The sequence below is a fragment of the Daucus carota genome, chromosome 6 (assembly GCF_001625215.2).
Source record: "Daucus carota subsp. sativus chromosome 6, DH1 v3.0, whole genome shotgun sequence".
In the NCBI taxonomy this organism is placed as follows: domain Eukaryota; kingdom Viridiplantae; phylum Streptophyta; class Magnoliopsida; order Apiales; family Apiaceae; genus Daucus; species Daucus carota.
In genome coordinates this window covers 3,262,718-3,283,329 of record NC_030386.2, presented here as the reverse complement: position 1 = coordinate 3,283,329, position 20,612 = coordinate 3,262,718, and the positions used below count along the sequence as shown (strand labels likewise).

General features: G+C 34.3%; 4 protein-coding genes and 1 pseudogene across 4 annotated transcripts; 2 read left to right on the top strand and 3 right to left on the bottom strand.

Moving 5' to 3' along the window:
- The first annotated feature begins 470 nt into the window (after window positions 1-470).
- LOC108227199 (phytochrome-associated serine/threonine-protein phosphatase 3-like) lies at window positions 471-6,551 on the top strand. The gene is made up of 10 exons (XM_017402231.2): window positions 471-771; window positions 1,575-1,721; window positions 1,813-1,880; window positions 2,652-2,709; window positions 3,425-3,535; window positions 3,747-3,797; window positions 4,175-4,318; window positions 4,407-4,502; window positions 4,609-4,680; window positions 6,137-6,551. The coding sequence occupies exons 1-10, from the start codon at window positions 691-693 to the stop codon at window positions 6,218-6,220; spliced, it is 912 nt and encodes a 303-aa protein (XP_017257720.1). The 5' UTR covers window positions 471-690; the 3' UTR covers window positions 6,221-6,551.
- Window positions 6,552-6,822: 271 nt separating this feature from the next.
- LOC108227207 (alcohol dehydrogenase-like 6) lies at window positions 6,823-10,743 on the top strand. The gene is made up of 10 exons (XM_064079048.1): window positions 6,823-6,984; window positions 7,095-7,231; window positions 7,330-7,376; window positions 8,045-8,367; window positions 8,753-8,835; window positions 8,929-9,004; window positions 9,260-9,321; window positions 9,810-9,905; window positions 10,004-10,165; window positions 10,301-10,743. The coding sequence occupies exons 1-10, from the start codon at window positions 6,942-6,944 to the stop codon at window positions 10,412-10,414; spliced, it is 1,143 nt and encodes a 380-aa protein (XP_063935118.1). The 5' UTR covers window positions 6,823-6,941; the 3' UTR covers window positions 10,415-10,743.
- A 79-nt stretch (window positions 10,744-10,822) lies between these two features.
- LOC108227200 (GEM-like protein 4) lies at window positions 10,823-12,995 on the bottom strand. The gene is made up of 4 exons (XM_017402232.2): window positions 12,642-12,995; window positions 11,760-11,840; window positions 11,284-11,558; window positions 10,823-11,167 (listed from the first exon to the last, which is right to left on the bottom strand). The coding sequence occupies exons 1-4, from the start codon at window positions 12,820-12,822 to the stop codon at window positions 10,976-10,978; spliced, it is 729 nt and encodes a 242-aa protein (XP_017257721.1). The 5' UTR covers window positions 12,823-12,995; the 3' UTR covers window positions 10,823-10,975.
- Window positions 12,996-14,732: 1,737 nt separating this feature from the next.
- Window positions 14,733-16,862, bottom strand: LOC108227206 (protein SYM1-like; annotated as a pseudogene).
- On the bottom strand, window positions 15,916-17,465 carry LOC108225624 (uncharacterized). The gene is made up of 4 exons (XM_017400552.1): window positions 17,263-17,465; window positions 16,545-16,632; window positions 16,045-16,140; window positions 15,916-15,924 (listed from the first exon to the last, which is right to left on the bottom strand). The coding sequence occupies exons 1-4, from the start codon at window positions 17,463-17,465 to the stop codon at window positions 15,916-15,918; spliced, it is 396 nt and encodes a 131-aa protein (XP_017256041.1).
- Window positions 17,466-20,612: the final 3,147 nt, after the last annotated feature.

Below are 20,612 nucleotides of genomic sequence, written 5' to 3'. Positions count from 1 at the left end.
CAACTTATTATAAGCAGGATTTTTAAGATGTTATAGCACTTAACTCATTTTGTAGATACGACGTATTTCACCCGCTTGCTTTAGTTTTAAAAGCGGCATATAAACTGCTTATTATCTACTCAGCCCTCTAAATGTTATTAGACTTTTTGTTTGAGTGTGAGACCGACTTTAAGTAACATACATTCCGTTAAATTTCTATCTTTTGATCTGTCAAAGTTTGGATTTATTTTATTATAAAAAATTTATTTTATTTTTCATAATCCGATCAAACCGATCTGAACCGAAATAATACAAATTGATTTGGATTATTAATTTAATTTTTATGGGTTGGGTTGATAATTTGAAAACACGAATTAATTAGGTTGGGTCGTTAAATTTCTTTAACATGTCCAACCTGAACGGTCAACATTTAAAATTAAAATTAAATTTCGGATTTAGGAAATATGAAATATTTCTATTTTCATACTCCTGATTTAGAACCTAGTCCCAAAATCTGTGAATCTCAGCTCTCTGTCTCTCACTCTCTCCCCGTCTCCACAAGACGATCTCTGTCTCGCCCAAATAAAAATAAATCTCTCTCGGCTAGAGAGAAAAATATAAAATATATACATACCATTTGTATATGCACATCCCTCACTTCACTTATGACTTAACTATAGATACACAAATAGATACACAAGCAAACTGTAGATGGATTTGGATCTGTGGATATCAAATGTGAAAGACGGGCAACACTTGTCTGAAGATGACCTTCAGCTGTTATGTGAATATGTATGCATCTTCTTGTTCTTGACCTTTCATAATTTTTTAATTACTTTTTATTTAATTGAATCTTGTGAAATTTTGATTTTTGCAATTTGGGTTACTTGTATGATGTTTTATATTTTGTGGGTTTTGTGTTTAGTGTAAGTTCTTGTGATGTGGAGAGAATAATCCTGATTTTGATCGGTTTTTGGAATCTTGAAATGTGCGAGATTTCAATTAGTAGCTGAATTGGGGTTGTGTTTTGAGCAGGTGGGTTGGCGTTGTTAGGATTCAATTTTGTTAATTCTTGGAGATAACTGTGAGGTTGTTGTATTAATTTGTTGATGGTCTTGCTACGATAAGATAGCTTATGGAATCATAGTCTTATGCTTTTGCCTTTAGCAGAAGAAAGAATACTTGATTTAAATTAGGTGAGTTTGGGAATGAATTTGGACTTTTGATGATGATCAAAATGGTTGTAGTAAAGTGATGGCTAGCCTGTGTGGCTTTAAAGTGTAGGTATATAGGTAGGAGGAATTAACTACTTATTGATAATATGCTCTTTTCTGGGGCCACAGCATTTGGATACCATCCTGTTTGTGTGGATGCTTTTTTTTCTTGGATTGTTATTTTTAGGGTTGGAGACTTGTTGTAATGGTTTTTATATTTATTAATAATTTCTCTCACTTATGGTTAGGAATTTAAATTATTACAGTGACCTGGGAGCTTGGTAGAATGTAATCATGTATGTTCCATATATACTATATAATTAGATATGAAAACTTAAGCTCTTTTCATGTGACCATTTATCTTTGTATATCTATTGCCAGGTCAAAGATATCTTGATTGAGGAGTCAAATGTGCAGCCTGTCAATAGTCCGGTTACAGTTTGTGGTGACATCCATGGTCAGTTCCATGATCTGATGAAACTCTTCCAAACAGGAGGCCACGTACCAGACACAAATTACATTTTTATGGTATGCTTTATAATTTTGAAGTTAACATTTATCTTTTGAAAATTTCCTGTCCAGTAGTCTGTGGTTGAGTAGCTCTTCCTTTTTTTGGCAGGGAGATTATGTTGACCGGGGATACAACAGTCTTGAAGTTTTCACTATTCTTTTGCTTCTTAAAGCAAGGTACATATTTACATGCTCCCTTTATGCTTACATATAGAGATATAAATTTTATTAAAGCCACGAGTCTATGCGTAAGTGTAGTGCTTATATGTATTCATTTACAACAGGGACCCAGGGGATCCAGCAGGGTCCCACCCCCGTTCAAATTCTAAGCTGCTTATTAGTAATGTATGGCGCCCAAAATTATATTGTGTAATTCACATCTAGCTAATAGCTTGATACTGCTTCACTTTCCCTTTCTGACATCAACACATTCCATTCTCTTCAGTAACATACTATTGTCTTCATTGCTACTAACTCAGTTCAATGTTGTTTTGAGTCTCTTTATTAAATTGCAATTTGACATTGTTTTTGAAATTTACTTGCCTTTTTTAAATTTTGCATTCTTCAATAAATGACTTGAACACAGGAAATTTATATTCAATGTTTGTTAGATAATTATCATAGAATTGTTTAATATTATCATCAGCTATTAGTTATGTGACAAATATTTTTAAAATAAAGTCTTACCTCGTCTATTATTAATTTATTTACTTTTTCAAATTAATGTTTTGTACTAAAATAATAATAACAAATTAGACAACAATTGTGTAAGAAAGGGCTAAAATGATGACTGGTCATCCGGCAAATAACTTAGGGAGTAATATGTATAGCTAGACTTTGAAACTTGAATGTGTTCTGTAAAGAGTTTGGTACTTGTTTGCATATGCTGTTTTTGATGTCCTCTGTATATTTGATGATGTTGATTTGTTGGGATTTTTGTTCTACCAGATATCCTGCCAACATTACTCTCCTACGTGGAAATCATGAAAGCAGACAATTAACGCAGGTAATTAAGATATTCACATAATGTTTTCTTTTGCGAGTATCTACTGTAGTGCAGCAACCTTTTACTGATGAGGAGAAGTCATTTTTCTCGATCGGTGCTTATTTGGGCGATATTGCTTCTTCTAATTGTTTAGAAAATTTCTAATGTCTTTTGCGCAAATTAACTTCCTTGCATGAGATTTTGTCACTATCTTGTCAAAATAGACGGCTAAATGCTATTTAATCACACGTAACGATTAATTCTAGATTTCCATGACTAACATCGCGTGCTGCACTGTAAGGATGGAGAGATGTTAAAAACTGGGTAGCAAGTTATACAAATTGCAACATATGAATCATATTGCAATATGTGATACTCCCTCCGTCCCCCTGAGTTGTATACATTGGGGGACGGGGACGCGGCACGGACTTTAATGCCCCTGTTTTACATAGTTCTATAACTTATTTTTAAGATTTTTCTTTTCTGAATAAAAGTTTGAATGTTATATTTTTATTCAGAAAAAGAAAATTTTAAAAATAAATTATAGAACTATATTTTACAAGAGCATTGAAGTGCGTGTCGAGCAGTGAAAAAGAAACGTATAGAATTAAATGGGACAGAGGGAGTATTTAATTTAGAGAAAATGTTAAAGCATGTTGGTAAACAGAGTCTGAAACTTTTGAGTTGTTGATCTCTGAAGTCCACCTTACTATTTATTTTTAACTTCATTTTCTAGGTCTATGGGTTCTATGATGAGTGCCAAAGAAAGTATGGAAATGCTAATGCTTGGCGTTATTGCACAGATGTTTTTGACTACCTAACACTATCAGCAATTATAGACGGAACGGTACTCCCTCCCTCCCTCTCCTCTCTCCCCCCCTTCCCTCCCTGTCTCCCTCTGCCTCTCTGTATTCCTCTCCCTCTGCCTCTCTCATGCCCTCTCTTACTTATTAAAACGGGTCTCTCTCTCTCTCCCCATTCCGTCTCTTAGTTATGAAACGCTTTTATATCTATACTTCTGTGTTTAGATGATGACATTTAACCTCTCTTGAATGCAGGTATTATGTGTCCATGGTGGCCTTTCCCCTGATGTTAGAACTGTTGACCAGGTTTGTGCTATTATGCTGAATGGTTTATAAGTGTCAGATTTGTGAGTTCTGTGCTGATGAATGGTATTTTGTGATACATCTATAGCATACTAATGTTTGACATCTCATGATATTGTGTGAGCAAATCAGTGGTTGTATTGATATTGTGCACCAAATGAACATGCAATATATTTGATCTATTTTCTTAAAACTATATGGAAACCATTTTGTGTAGCTATTATCAATTTGGTCATCTTTTTTTTTTGTCTTTGGCTTGTTCCTAAAAGATTTGATGTGTAGTGTAATTTGAAATATATAATACTTCCCTTTCCATATTGTTACCTCCTATCTTAGCTAAAGGAGTGAAGTCTGAGAATTATTATATGTTCACCTGGCAGATTAGAGTCATAGATAGAAATTGTGAAATCCCACATGAAGGGCCTTTCTGTGACCTCATGTGGAGCGACCCAGAAGATATTGAAACATGGGCAGTCAGCCCTCGTGGTGCTGGATGGCTGTTTGGATCCAGGGTCACTTCGGAGGTACTTATGAGAAATTGTCATATCTTGCTTCACCATTACTACAGGATTTGAACTTAAATGTTTGCATTTGTTTCTTGTTTCACTGCAGTACAATCACATTAACAAACTTGATCTAGTTTGTCGTGCCCATCAACTTGTGCAAGAAGGTCTGAAGTACATGTTTCAAGATAAAGGACTTGTGACTGTGAGTTGCTACTTCCATTTTATTTGTATTCATATAATAATATCAGTTCCGTGCTCTTGGATTATCTAATTTGGGAAGTTCAATCATTGTTTTTTGGCTTATGCAGGTATGGTCGGCGCCAAACTATTGTTACCGATGTGGAAATGTAGCTTCAATATTGAGCTTCAATGAGAATATGGTAATATATATTTACTATATAGTAGTACTTAACATTAGTAGTTTGTTCTGCAAGTTTTCTTCTGTATTTGTGGGTTTTTTATGTTAGAAGTTTGATTACATATATGTTCATTGAGATTTTTTTCCTTAAAGGCTAGGTTTTATGAGAATAACTCTTTTACTCTCATTATTAGTCTCATTAGTAGGGGCAGGGTCTAAGTATATCTTACTCTGCCCAAACCCGATTCTGGCTACATATGTTTGTTTTGGTTGGATACATTTTTGATCGCCATCATTGTTGAGTTGTGTCAGTTTTTTTATTATCAAACTGATAGGGCCATCTTTCTAAAGTTTAATTTCCTTAATTATACGGGTGCAAATTTGAGGAGCGGGTGCATCTTTGTAAGGGACATTAAATCATCGAAAGGACCTGTCATTAGTGAGAATTGAGCATGTTCTCACTTTCTATTTAGTTAAGGACGGGCATTTTAATCATTTTAGTGCCCCAAACGTCCCATTTTTAGTCAGCCGTCCCCGGACTTTTGGGTCGTCCCTGCGGCGTCCCTGTCCCCGAGATGTCCCAAACTTGGGTACAGCACCTGTTTGGCGTCCCTGTGCAACATAGCAGAACCCTAGGATAGCACATGTCCTCTGTAAATCCAACCATACCATGCTTCGCTGGTATTACCTGGATAAAAGATCAAGAATCTTTGCCATTAGAGCTTAGGGTGTCTCCCTCTATATAGTAATGGCAGCTACAATTTGAGTAAGATGAAGGTACCCAACTAATCACCATCGAAACCTGATTGTGCATCATCCTTTTGAATAAATTGTGATGGAACTATATCATATAAATGGGATTTGAAACCGACTTTGGGTGACAAATGGAAATACATAGCTTTCTTTGCTATCCATAAGGCCTTCCATAAAATCGAAGTTTGCTGTATGAGCAGCATCTGATATTTATGAATGAGCAATTGATTGGTATGAAGTATGAAGTGTCTGGTAATGTACTGTTTAACATTCTTAATCTGTGTTTACTTGGATGGAATGGAATGAATTTGTACTCTAAATTGGGGGTGTTTAAAGAAGATGTATATAATTTTTCATTACTCCAATCATTCCAATCCAAACTATTTAAAATAGAAATTAAACTCACATGTTTGGGAAGGAATGATCATTCCACTTCTTCATCATGTTTCCCTACAATCTTCATCATGAATAATTTGGATTCACTCATACTTGATCACTATTTTCTCATACTTTCTTCTTTCTCCATTATTATTATTGTTCTTTTTTTATAATTTTCCATTTCATTCTCTCCTCATTCCATTCCATACAAGTGAACGCAACCTTAGTTTTTCAGACTATATAATCTGTTTTGTAAATTTGCTGTCACTTTGATTTGTTTCCAAGAGTTACATCTGTTTATCAATAATAGTTCTTCTCTTCTTTTCCGGAAATGCCAAATCAATCAGGAGAGAGATGTGAAATTTTTCACAGAAACAGAGGAAAACAACCAGATGCGAGGTCCGAGAACCGGAGTACCTTATTTCTTATAAGCAAAGATGTTGATGCATGATATTATTTCAGCATTAGTCAATTGCTGCCCAGTTGGTAAAGCAAGAAATTATTTGGTTAGCCTAGCCAGGAATAGGTGGAAGTCTATCTTCTGAAGCTGGCCTGCTTTTGGATAGTTGTTTTGTATCAAAACAATGTAGTTGTTTATAATTATTTTTTGGGCGTCCATAATTATTTATAATCATGTTACATTATGATTCTATCTCCGATTATAGTATAATCTAGTTAGTTTACTTGTTCATACATTAATTAATATTTTATATCCAGTTTAGAACTGGTAAGCAAATTTACGAAGCCATGGTGTTTTTTTTATATTGAGGTGTCTCTTTGAGAATACTTGTTTGTATTGAAATATCATTCTCATTTTCATTAACCGAGCTCGTGTTCAAATCTCAATCATCCAAATGGACGGTATCTATCACCCGATGAGGTCTTGATTATCAAATAATTTTGAAGTATAAGAATTTACTCAAATATTTGAAGAATTAAATCTCAATTTTGTTTTTTGAACTTGATGGCTTCTCTGAAAAAATGTGCTTGCAAATTTCTTTAAAAAAATTGAACCAAAGACAAAATAGTCAACTCCCACCAACCAACTCATTTCTCTCCTTTGATACCTACCGTCTACTCAAGACTTCCCACCTACTTCTCTGCAACCAAACTAAAAAACAAGACATCTGCAAGAATTGGGTAGCAAGAGAAATGGCAACTTCAACTTCACAGCCTCAGGTCATTAAATGCAAAGGTAAGTAAGTCTCAATCTTTACATACTTGCATGATGCCCACACATGTAACGTAATATCTCGAAGTTTTAGAAGAACTGATGACTTAACGTGGTATGAACCTGGAATATAGCTGCGGTTGCATGGAGAGCTGGGGAGGCAATGGTGATAGAGGAGGTGGAAGTGAGTCCTCCTCAGCCTATGGAGATTAGAGTCAAGGTGGTTGCCACTGCCCTGTGCCGCAGTGATTTCAATGCTTGGCTTTCTCAGGCAACTCCCTTGTTTCTTGTCTTAAGTCTTATCCTGTTGTATCATATATTTTTCATTGTCATTGAGACTAATCCTTCAAAGTCTGTCATTTTCTGCAGGCAACCCTTCATCTATTTCCTCGGATATTCGGGCATGAAGCATCAGGGTAGAGTTTTATATTCTTCTGTTCGATAAATTAAATTTGACAAGCTACTGCATTGTTGTTTTTTTTTTTGCTAGTTGCTACTGCATTGTTCTTATTTGCTTGTTTGTGGTGCTTACACATTTTTTAGTGTGTTTTCAAATAAATTTTAATTATGCGAGGAGGGGGGTCGTGATTTCAAATTCATGATCTATGGGAATGCGGAGAAGTAACGAGAAGAAGGGTTGTTAGAGAACAGAAACAATGAGTAATAGTTGATAAATGAACTCAAAACACATTGAACTGTGGCAAATTTGAAGCTTTTCTTTCTTGTTTTCAAGCCTAGATGTTAGCATATTCCAGTGATTAAAATGACAGCTCATGTAATTTGCTTAAAAGAAGCCTAATGACGGGGAACAAATGTACCCTTTCAACCAAGGTCTTCTAAATATGTTTTTTAATAGATTTAGATTGGTTTTCGACAAGAGGTGTCTGAAATAGACAATTTTTTACTAAACTAGGCTGTAATCTGAAAGAGGATGATGAATGACCAAGATTCGTACATGGACACGATTGTGAATTTGATTTTGATCTTTATAGTCATTGTTGAATGTTAGCAGATTTGCTTACTACAAGTTATTATATCCTCTCATTCCCATGCTGAAGAGATGCTGAATTATAAACGCTTCCAGGATCGTTGAAAGTGTTGGAGAAGGAGTAACTGAATTCGCAAAGGGGGATCATGTGCTTACCTTATTTACTGGGGAATGCATGAGTTGCAAACAATGCACTTCGGAGAAAGGCAACATCTGCCAAGTACTGGGTCTGGAACGGAAGGGGGTAATGCATAGTGACCAGAAAACGCGATTCTTTATTGAAGGGAAACCGGTATACCATTATTGTGCAGTTTCTAGTTTCAGTGAATATACAGTTGTGCACTCTGGATGTGCTGTTAAAGTTGACCCCAAAGCACCATTGGAGAAAATATGTCTGTTAAGTTGCGGAGTTGCAGCAGGTAAACAGATGTCGTCCTTTACTGGCTTTTATTCGTAGAATTGTTTTAAGCTTGACTTATTTATTCTACTACTTTTTTTTTTCTTTCGTTTTGCCTTAACATTTTATGATAATTGAGTGTGCAAAAAGAAAGTAAAAATTAGATTCATGCTTCGTTTTCTAAAATAGGTGAGCATATGCTAATAATTATATCAAAGTATAAATACACTTCATCCCAGTGACCCTGTTCCTACCATAAGGAAATCCAAATTAGAATTCACCAAATTTTTCGATGCCCTTTTTTTCATTTGCTTGTTGAAATGCTTCTTTTTAGTTGTTTTGATATAGTTAGGAGAGTGTTATTAGTTTGTGACTACTGTTTCTCACAGTTGAAGATGATTTTTCAGGTCTAGGTGCTGCCTGGAAGGTTGCTGATATAACTAAAGGATCAACAGTTGTAATCTTCGGTTTAGGAACTTTAGGCCTTTCGGTAAGTATTCTTCTCTGCCTGTCTACTATCTCGCCAAATAATTTAGCGTTGCTAATACTTTAGTATTTGATGATTTGGCTTATGATCGAGAAGGTGGCCCAAGGAGCTAGAAAAAGGGGAGCATCCCGGATAGTTGGTGTGGAAACTAATCCTGAGAAGAGCGTCAAAGGTAAATATATCATATGTTCCATCATATATACTATGCGTTCCAATTGTTGCCTCGAGGTAAAAAAATTAAAATCTGTGCATCAAATGATATTTGTAGAAGTTATGCTTTTAGCTGAAGCAAACTATTTCAAAATACCAAACCCGAAGGCCAAAAGTTTTTTCTTAGTAATTGCTGCAAAATGTAGTCGATAATTTTCTGCAGGATGGTGGTTGTTGATGTAATCTCATGATTTTATATCGTCTTTACCTGTTACAGCGAAGGCTTTTGGAGTTACTGACTTCATAAATCCGAATGATTATAATGAACCTATTGAACAGGTAATTAGTGACTACAATATTCTTTTTTCAATATTATTGAACGATTTTGTTGTAGCATCCACATAAAAGAAGAAGAAGAAGAAGAAAAGATTTATACACCATAGAATTAGCATAAAAGATGTATTAGACTTAAAGTACAAGAACATCGCGGTCATGCTAAAAATAGAAAACCATTTTGTGAACTATCAATATATTGCTGTTGCTTCGGGGATACAAGGAAACCGTATTATATTGAGGAACTGAGAATCTAAGAGCAATATAGATCTTAAAATACCATCAGCAGATTGCTGCTAGATTGGTTCTGAAACAGCTTTGCAGACAGATTTACGTGAACAATACAAGTTCCTAGATTGACTTTCTTCTCAATGTGACAATATCTGGAGTAAACACATTGGTCCTTCTCAGTTTCCCTTCATTACCAAATAAAGAAAATAAAACCGAAACCACAACACAATGATTTTTACATTTATTTTACTTTTTTCATTCAGGTTGTGAAGCGAATTACTGATGGGGGAGCAGACTATTCCTTTGAATGTGTAGGAGAGACAGCAGTGATAAACACAGCTTTACAGTCTTGTTGTGATGTAATTATCAGATATCCCTAGCTCATCTGTTAATATGAAAGAAAATGTCGAATTGTTTTGGGATTCCTATTTTTACCCTCATTCTTGAATGTGCACAGGGCTGGGGTCTGACTGTTACACTTGGTGTCCCAAAATCAAATCCAGAAGTGAAAGCTCACTTTTCGTCGTTCCTGTCTGGAAAAACATTGAAAGGGTCTATGCTTGGTGGATGGAAACCAAAATCGGATATTCCGTCATTGATTGAGATGTATCTAAATCAGGTAAAAACTATTGCACCATAGATCGTTTGCTTTCTTCTCAACTGGTTTCTGTAAACTCAGGCATATTTCGAGGTTCTTCCATAAGTGTTGGTTGTTGAACAGACTTGCATTACTGTTTCTATTTTCTAAACACAGGAAATCCTGGTTGACGAGTACATTTCTCATAATATGCCATTGGAAAACATCAATCAAGCTTTTGATCTTATGAAAGATGGCAAGTGTCTGCGTTGTGTCATACACATGCCATGATGCCGAAGTAACATTACAAATTCAATCAAGCCATCTTAAATAATCGGTGGTAAGTCATAACTGGAGATTACATGGATGAAGAAAACCCGATTTAAGGTCTAAGGATGCATGTGTGGATGAAACAAGATTCAAGACCCCTTCCGTTGTTCAGTGCCAGTGCAACGACAAAGTATTTTTCGTGGCAGCTGACCTCTTAAGAATGTTACAGGTTACTGCTTTCTTAAAGTACTGATGCATATGCAGATGCTAGGTTGTATAACCTTATGGACAAACCGTTATAGTTTTCGTGTAAAACTGCAAATGCTTATGTGCATTATTTATTTCTTTTCTGTTTCGGAAAGAAAAATTATTTCTTAACATAGATCATCATACATGTCGTAAATCTGAAGTATGTGACAACACAAGCTATGAGATGCAGCAAAAAATGATATCCCCAGAACACGATAAAAAATGTAGTTTGTACAGAAACAGTGTCGAAGTAACAGTTTCTTTCAAGCACACCACTCAATAAGTCTATATTCTACATCCACCTTCTACTTTCCCAACTTAATTCAAAATGAACTAGGCACTCTTGTCATATATGGACATGGAAATAGCCTTCTGAAGGTTCATGAAAGCTTTCTCATACCTTACAAATCCCATAAACCAAAACTCGAAACCATCTTCTGTAACAACTTCTATGTACTTCTGTGCTGGCTTGTTGACGTTCTCACTCTCGTTTGCTTCTTTAATCTTGGATATTGGTATCAAAACCTGCACAATGTTGCAAATATACTTCAGTCAGCAACATTTTTCGAGTTTCAACATATTGGCTATACAGTAAACTAACAAACTATTAGAGATAAAGTAGTAATGGAGTCATGAATTACCTTGTAAGGCGTCTTTAAGCACCCTCCTTTGTCAGAAGGCAGAGTAATTGATCGTTCACTGAAGAACGCGAGTTTGAGAGTGGAAATGAATAGTATTCCGGCAATTGGACCAGCTGTGGTCGATAAGTAACATTGAGAAGCCTTCAACAGCTTCTCACCTTCACTTACTCCAAATATATGTCGGAATATGTTTTCCCTTCCACCTTTTAGTATTATTTTCGCCCCCACACTTAGCTTCCCTTTCACCGTTTCTGATAACTTCGGTCCCATTCTCACTGCATTCCCATATCATATTACATATATAATCAGTATGAATCAGAGAATTATACTTCAAGTAGAATTGTTTAGTTCAATGAAAAACGACGAAAACAGAGAATTATACTTCAAGTAGTACTTCTTAAACGATCCGATGACCTTGTTATGAAAAAAATAGATAAAATGAGATTGAATAGACTGATAATGCTCGAGATTCTTACCGTGCTCTTTAATTCTGAATGCGAAACTGCCTGCTTTCCTTCCAGGCTTGTTCTTCTGACCTGCTTTGCTGCCTCTGTTGTCTGCACTATCAAGAGCAATAGTCTATATTAGCAAGTGTATGATAATGAGGTAATTTATGCTTGCATATTCATAGAGTTATGTTCTACTCAAGCCTTCTTAAACTAAAATCTCCAGAAATCTCAGACATTCATTACACAATCATACAGGATTCACCAAAATTCATTGAACATAAAATATAGGTTCAGGATTCACAGATGTCTATTACCCTGACTCTTTTACTCAGCTCGACTACTTCGTAAAATTTTCAGAAGTATCCACCAATTCCTGCTTTTTAGTTTGACGAAATTATTTAAACTACAGTTTTGACTCTTTTTTTTCAAAAATTTAAGAATTATTATTTTAAAAATTTAAGAGCAATTGTATGTATTTTTTCCTAGAAATAATAACTTATTTTTGAAATATAAGTTTAACTAAATAGATACAGAATTTAATAATAAAAATTACTCCAAAGTCAAAAATCACTGGAAATAATATATTTGCCTAGGACGGCATGCAAATCAAGGTGGTGTTTGGCCGTGGTTTTTAAGTCCGGTTTTCAGATTTACAAGTTAAAAGTACTTATTCGTATTGTTGTTGAGTAGAGTCAAGAAGTATTTATGAAAAATTGAAAATCTTAACGTTTGTTTGATGAATTCAATCATTTATAAATCTTAATTATGTTCCGAACTTTTATTTCACGTCATTACTTAAATATAAATATTTTTTTTAAACTCACCCTAAATGTTTTCAAAATTCTGATTCAGTAAGCCAACACGAAGATGCATAAGAGAGTTGTCAGGAAAGGGAAGCAGAAAACATACTTGTTTCTGAAACCGGAGAGCTACGTGAAGAATCTGAGCTATGACAAGAACTAACAAGCTCAGACAAAGAAGATGGTCTTTGAGGAGATGAAGAAACATCATATGATGAGCTTGAACTTTCCATTGAATATTTCTCATAAGAATCCTCACCTTCAACTTCCATTTCCATTTCAACCTTCATTTCTATGACTTGGTCTTTGTGTATGAATGGGAAGAAACGATGTATGAATGTATATATTAAATGTTTATATGCAGAGTAGGAAGTTGATAGGAAAGAACGCCATGTATTTTAAATATATACAAGCGGTCGGTGAATAATTGAGCTGCATTCACTCATCACATCTTGGTTGGACCAGGAATCTTATTAAGCAAATGCTCCTTTCGTCCCGTTGAGTTATATATTGATTCTCTAACATAGATATTAGATATAAAAATGTGTAAAATATTTTATATTATTAAAAATTATCATTTTTAAAATAAATTTAAGATAACAACAAATTTGAAATGAATGAAATAAAATAGTGAATTTAATTATATTATATAGTAATAAAATAATGATGGTGGAAAAAAATAACAAGTATAATAGTATTTTATATTATTAAAAATTATTATTTTTTAAAAGTATGGAAATGAAAAGGACATCTTAAATAATAACTATATATAAATAAATTGATAGAAGGTATATAGAACACACGAAGATTGACTTCCGTAGAGTTGCGGAATCGGAATCAAGACTGAAACTGAAAATGGAAACGATCGAAAATTAAATTAAAATAATATCTTTTGTTGATCATTCACTATTAGCTTATACTTCTATGAAGAGTTGGTTAATTTATGAAAAGTAAAATTGTTTTATAATTAAAAAACTTATTAACCTTTTAGTCCAAACGATACTGAGAGACTTGAGCCTAAATTAGCTTTCTCGATATATAATTAATCTCACTGGACAAAGTCAGCAAGGTACCAGATTAAGGTTAGGGATGAAATTTTTGTAGAAGATTTAAAATTTGGTTTATTATGCAAATAAATTGGAAAGGGGTTTACCTTTCTTGCAAATAACCTCTATTATGGTCAAGACAAGTGGCTTGAAAAGCCATTGTGGAATAATATGAATACAAACAAAATGATAGAAAAATAGAATAATGCAAAAGAAATGGAGAAAAGTATGGAGTGACAATAGAATAAAAAGTGGTGTCCCCTCATTCCATAGCTTCATGGAAAGGTCCAAGGCTTTGAAAGATAAACATAAGGACTTGAATGCACATGGTTGGACCTACCTTGAATATTGTTGGAGATTACAGCGGAGCTGGTCAGCTTAGCATAAAAATCCGTGCGAGACACGGTGGTCCGCCGATCTAAATCATATTTTTAATTACTTATTTATGTTAATTATATATTCGAATTTGATTCAATAGTTTGTTAGAGCATTTCCGGTGAGTTGGCTATGGTTGTTCGTTAAATGAAACCAGTAAAATATTATGTATTGACTATATTGGTTAATTATATAATTTAAAAATAATATATTATCAATATTTTACATTATTATAAATAGAATATATCACTTTAATATTGTAATAAAATGATATTTAATCTTCTTATAGATTTATTAGAGATTCGACAAATATAATCATTAATAAGAGATTAATTATAATTATAAATAAGGGGAGAGTATGATTGAAGTGTGATGTTTTCAAGAGATTATCTATATTTTTATCTAAAAGTTTTTCATGATTGGAGTTGCTCTTAGCCCAATGATGAAATATTTTGATATTATAATTACGGTCGATAGACCATCCACAATTCGAATTCATTGTGGTAAATTGTTTGTCAACTTTTTTTTTTGCAAAGACAAGATTAATCAAACTATATGATATGTTTTGTATTTGTTGAACTTGATTATTTAATCAATTATATGATCTATTTCATATTTGTTTAACTCGACTATTTTCTAAATATCATATAATTTTTCATTATTATTTTAATTCCTCTTATTTTAACATTCAATATACATTTTGTTCCCGTACACTTGATAAAACTGATCTGCATTTCGCTGCTAATTACGCATAAGAAAAATCCGAAAATTTTCGAGATCGCCAGATCCACAAGACCACAACCGAGACATATGAGGAGATCAGTGATCAGACTTGTGTGCAGGATCCTACAACAAGTCTGAAAGACTAGGATTCTGCATCAAACTGCATGTTCAAGAATCGATATCTAAATAACATATGCAACTTCTGAGAACAAAATTCATCGTTTTCTATCTGATACATCATCATATAATGACTCATAAGAGATTTATCTTTAGCCGCTGTTTGGCAGATGCTTTTTCTGCCCACTTGTGACTTATAAGTCAGAATCAGCTTATTCCATAGCTATTTGAGATTAATTAAATTTAATTTCCGCGCTTGTTCTCAGGTGAAGAGACATACCTATTATACGATCACTTCTTTGTGAGCTATATATATATGAGAGAATCACGTTCCACATCAATGCAAGGGAGTTAGCTGCAAGGACCTGTGCCATGATCAATTACACTACAATAAGGTTCCTACTTTCATTTCGATGAAATTTTAAGTAAAAGCAAGAAAGAGAGGGCAACTAAACCTGAAATTGCTGCGGAACAAACAGAAAGTTGAGAAACTGGAAAGGAATCCACAGTTCCAGTTCGCAATTACAGTAGGGAACCACAACTGCGAATCAGAGGCAAAACTTAATTAGCTTAAACAGGAATTGGTTTGGTTATTTTTATGATTTGATGAATGGACCGAAACAGAACCTGTTGAAGCTTTGGCAACACCAGTGATGGACGCCCCTCGAGTGTTAACAATGCAGATAAGAAAAGTCCAACAAAAGCAGGCGCGAAAATCAACTGAATATAATCCATTAGAGTTGATTGAAAGATACATCATGCATTGTCAAGCAGTGGTATGGACAATCCAGAATATAGTTTTCGGGAACATATGATAAAGAAAGCTACCTGATCAATTACAAGACGTAAGAAGGCGCCTGATACTCCAGGTGTCGTGACCAGCATAATTACTCAGATATTGGTACCTAAATATACCCGAAAAAGAATATGGATTACTTGCAGTCAAGTGATCAAGTACAGAAGTAAGCATAACAGATTTGAGTGAAAAAGGTTTCTTATAGCATTCCAAGTTTATATCGAAGAACTCTATAACACTACCACCGCATAACTAAGCACCAAGAAAAACAACAAATGAACATATATGTTCTTCTTTTATGTCTCAAAGGACTACATTGCCAATACCTACTGAGTCTGAGTTACAAAGACTAAATTATTTATGAATCAAAACACAAGCAATCACATATGAAATGAGCACAATAATAACTTAAATTCGGCATATTGAAACAGAAGGTAACCATGTACGATGATTACCAGAAGTGAAGGGTAGGACCAACCAACGCCAGTCCCAGAAATGTGAAAAGACGTACCCCTCTTCACGTCGAGAGATGGCACTTGGTCAACCAAAAGCTGAAGCACATAACTGCTGATATTAGTCTAAACAGCTAACAACTGCTAATTAATTATATAAGTAAGTGATCAGATGCAACTTAGTTGGGAAACGTATGTACTAACTGGAACAAGTAACAACGATAGATCAGTAGTCGGACAGCTGAAAATATAAGAAGTTCTTAAGTCTGTCATCCCTCATTTCAGTTCATTAAAGCTTTAATTAATAGATAAAATAGCAATTTTCCAAATATTAAAGTAAATTATAGTTAATTTGTATGTGAAACATATTTGTCTGGTCTTTTGAAATGTGTAGGAGTACTTTACATAGCTAGAAATCCAGAGCAGCCTTCTAAGGCAACATAGACTCGAAGTTTTTTTTCTTTGAATAGCATACAAAAACCTGCTAAGCACAAAAGGCCTACCTGACAGACTAGATCGCCAACTAAATTCAGATATGCAGATGTTACAGATTTTGTCAACACGGGATGCTTCTTCAAGAGAGCCAAATACCTAAAACAAGATACAAATACAGTACTAACTTATGTTTTCAAAGAAATAGATGAACAAGCACAGGAATTCGACAACCATATAAATAAGAAGAAACGCAACCTTGAGAATATTGATCATTCAGAGAAGAAGCAGGGTTTCATTTCATTTGCTTCTGACCCGTTCAGACACAACTAGCAGGCATTTGAGTATTTAGGTTATGACATATTTTGTAGTTTCTCGATAGAGTACACCAGGTTATGAATATGAACAAGAATTTAACTGCGTTAGGCCCAACTCAATGACTGGATGTGTGCCTAGTGTAGGGCCACGCAACACCCATTAACTTCACATTAGCATGATATTGTCGGTTTTGTACCCTGCACAAGCACTAATACTGCCAGAACAGTCTCGTACCAGTGGAATTGTTTGGCTGTTTTTATTCATGACAAATCTTCTTTATTTTTATCAAGTGGGATTTGGATCGGCACCCGCTCTACACTTAGCGTGATATGTTTTGCGTAACATCAAATTAAGAAATTGAGTTTTTAAACAATCAACAAGAAGGTAATTCTTATTATTCACATTAATTTCAACATCACAGAAACAAAAATATAAAAATAAAAATAAGAACCCCGATGTGAAAAATATTACCATGAAATGAGTGACCACTTTTTCTCACCATCACCACCACTACTACCATCACCTTTGCCAGAACTCCCATCACCAAAACCACCACTATAGCCACCGCCACTACCTCCACCTGCAGCAGCAGAAACCCGAAACACCCCGCAACCAATCTGTCTCCACTCAATCCTAGACTCAGAACCCAAAGGCCAAAACAATACTCGAACCATATGAGTTACTATACTCGAAGACAGAATTCGAATTTTGCTAAAATCTGAAACGGTTTTGCTAAAATTCGAATTTTCAAACCAAAATCCAAAATATGAACTGATTTACATGACAGGCCCGGTTGCAGGGTTTAATACCATCTTAAATGTATGGGGTTTATGTGAGGTTTTTCAAGATCACAGCCAAACAAGAGTGTGCTTTGACTCGTGCATGGGAATACATGTACAAAGGATGTTAAAGTAAAGAAGCATACTCAAAAATAACACACAAAAATAACTAAATAAATGAAAATAGAATTTGGCGGTGGGATACATGCAACTTTGCATCGTTTACCTGCAGCCTGCAGGGACACGCCTTCCGTATTTCTTCTATTTTGTTGTTCTATTTTGTTCATATAAATACCGGTTTGGAGCTGTACACTTTAACTTTTGTACATATATTTGGGGTTGTCAAAAAATAAAGCTCCACTCGTTATTTTTTAGACTTTTAAAATAAAATTCTAAATATTAAAGGGAATTTGTCCTCGATACTGTCTTTTTATTCTTATTTTTATTTTTACTACCATAATTTATAATATTTTTACTTTTACTACATCTTTTACACCCATGTGCTATTATTACCACATATATAGGGGTGCAATCGAGCCGACCCGAATCGAACACTGCCAAGCTCGGCTCGAGCTCGATTCAACAGTTCGGGGCTCGAGCTCGAGCTCGAATTCGACTGAGCCTTTAATTTCAAATTCGAAACTCGGCTCGTAAACAGTTCGATAGGCTTGAGTTAGGCTCGAAAATTCGAATCGAGTCACCAAATATTGACAAAAACTCGAAATATGATCTGTTTGGCTCGAGTTCGGTTCGATTAAATATATAAATTATAAATAAAATATTAAATATTTTTGTAAAGTATTTTAATAATAAAAAAATTAAAAAATAGTAGAGGCTTGATAAGGTTCGCAAACTTTACGAGCAGAGTAAATTGAAGGTCGAGCTCGGCTCGCTAAAACATCCAAATAGCTCGAGCTCGGCTCGATTATTACTGAATCAAATTCGAATATTTTACGAACCGAGCTCGAGTAGCTCACGAACAGTTTGGTTTGTTTACGCCCCTACGCATATACAGTACAGTTGGTTTTTATTTTTAAAAATACGGTAGTGGGCTTTAGAGAAGTGGTTGGAAGTTGAGGTGCCGCGGGAGTTTACTCGGTGAGCAGTGGTTCAAGAGCAAATCTTCCTTCGATTCTTGACGATCTCATCAGCGAAGCTTTGTGATTTTCACTGCTGCTTTGTTTTGTTGCTTAATCAGGTGAAGTTTCATCATTCTCACTCTTGAGTTGTTGTGAATTTTGTGTTTAATATGATATGTTCGATGTGTACGATTTTTGTATTTTAAAACCCTGAATATCTTAGTTTTGGATAATATTTTCGCTTATAGCTTGTTAGATTTGAATGAAGTTGGATATGTATATGTGTTTAATTTTGTATATTTCAGTTGGGGAATGTTATAAACTCCGAATCTCTTTATTCATGATTTAGTGTTGTTTTTTGTAGATTTGGAACTGTACAACGGGTAGTATAAGAAGTAGATAGTTGCAATTTAGGCCAATATTTCTACTATTGAGGCTGATTATTTAGGATTTAGTTGCTTTTGGTTAGGTGGCCCCGCAGGGGCACTCATTGCATACGAGGATCATTGTTAAAATTGATTAAGTTGATTAGAAGGTTGCATATTAGGATGTTAAGTTGCAGATGAAGTTGCATTTTAGGCCAATATTTCTATTGTTAAGACTGCTGATTTAGGATTGATTTGTTGGATAAGTGGCCCCGCAAGGGTACTCATTGCATGTAATGACCCGAATTTTTAAAAATAATTTTATTAGTATTATAAGTGATTTTCTTAAAAAGAAAGGAATAAGATTTATATTTTATTCCAGTGTTGTGTTATTGATATGTGATGGTATGTTCAAAAACTTATTCATATATCTTTTTTGAAAATTCTAGATGAATATTATGTGAATATATATGTTATGTGACCAAGTGTTTTGTCTATAAGGGTTCGTGTAATTGATTATTGTTAATTATGAATATTATGTGAATTTTTATGATTTATGTGTTACCTGGATTATTAAATTTTTTTTTGTCAGGTCCTGGATTATTAAATTGACTGCTTATATATGTTCGTTTTGAGATATTCCAATTTTTATATTCTCAAGATAAAATATAGTTTATTTGAATATTTTTATAATGATTTATGTGTTGTTATATGATTTTATAATCGATTTATGGATTTGATTGCGTATTTTATATTCAGTTATTATTTATTTGATTTTTCCGAAAAACGTTCACTCGTAACGGTGTAGCGATTTTATTTCCCGGAAGTTACGAGAAAACTCGCCTTTAGCCTAATTTGAATATTCCGGACATTTTTCATGTTTGACTTTTTCAATCCGGAGTACGGTTTTCCCGGGAGTCGGTCCGGCGGAGTTTTGCGGGTATTTTAATTATGGATAATTATCTGGTTGTCTCGAACGTGAAAGCCAGATATTTTTATTATTATATAATTTCTTTTATCGAAACATGTGTAAATGGGACCCGCGGACCAATCATTGATTTAAAATACCCCGTTTTGATAATTATCTCGAAAAGCGGTACTGATTGGACCCGCTTTATTAATATAAAGCTATTAAATATCATATTTTCATATCATAAACGGTCCAAAGAGGTACCAGTTAATCGTAAATATAAATAGACCTTTCTATAGCTTATTTTCACCCGTAAAATCATTTCACCAGTTTCTTTTCACGATTATCGAGGGAAAATGAACTGCGTTCTTCGTAATCAAACGAGGATTTGAAGGCGTTATTTGAATCCGATTGAGGCGTATGAATAGTCAAATCGAAGCTCCCGACGCGCAGAATATAGTTTAGGCACTGATTTCTGTGCAGATTCATCAGGTGATTTTACATAATTTTTATAAAATTCGAATTTATATGATTTTAATTACGAATTTTTGCAAACGATCTTGTTTATGTGATTTGATGATTTCATGTTGTAGAGAATCTCATGCAATTCGTTTTCATATATTATATGTTGAATTTGGCCTTTAATAACATATAAAAAATTGAGTTTGATTCAGTTGTATTTAAGAAC

Coding starts and splice junctions, on each gene's coding strand:
- LOC108227199 (XM_017402231.2), top strand. CDS start 691: ATGGATTTGGATCTGTGGATATCAAATGTGAAAGACGGGCAACACTTG. Junction 2,710..3,424: donor AAAGCAGACAATTAACGCAG/GTAATTAAGATA, acceptor TTCATTTTCTAG/GTCTATGGGTTCTATGATGA. Junction 3,798..4,174: donor ATGTTAGAACTGTTGACCAG/GTTTGTGCTATT, acceptor TTCACCTGGCAG/ATTAGAGTCATAGATAGAAA.
- LOC108227200 (XM_017402232.2), bottom strand. CDS start 12,822: ATGAAGGTTGAAATGGAAATGGAAGTTGAAGGTGAGGATTCTTATGAG. Junction 11,559..11,759: donor ATTCAGAATTAAAGAGCACG/GTAAGAATCTCG, acceptor ATGGGAATGCAG/TGAGAATGGGACCGAAGTTA. Junction 11,168..11,283: donor GCTTAAAGACGCCTTACAAG/GTAATTCATGAC, acceptor AACATTGTGCAG/GTTTTGATACCAATATCCAA.
- LOC108225624 (XM_017400552.1), bottom strand. CDS start 17,465: ATGGTTCGAGTATTGTTTTGGCCTTTGGGTTCTGAGTCTAGGATTGAG. Junction 16,633..17,262: donor AAGTGGTCACTCATTTCATG/GTAATATTTTTC, acceptor ATCTTGTTTTAG/GTATTTGGCTCTCTTGAAGA. Junction 16,141..16,544: donor TTGGCGATCTAGTCTGTCAG/GTAGGCCTTTTG, acceptor TATGTGCTTCAG/CTTTTGGTTGACCAAGTGCC.
- LOC108227207 (XM_064079048.1), top strand. CDS start 6,942: ATGGCAACTTCAACTTCACAGCCTCAGGTCATTAAATGCAAAG. Junction 7,232..7,329: donor TCAATGCTTGGCTTTCTCAG/GCAACTCCCTTG, acceptor CATTTTCTGCAG/GCAACCCTTCATCTATTTCC. Junction 9,906..10,003: donor CTTTACAGTCTTGTTGTGAT/GTAATTATCAGA, acceptor GAATGTGCACAG/GGCTGGGGTCTGACTGTTAC.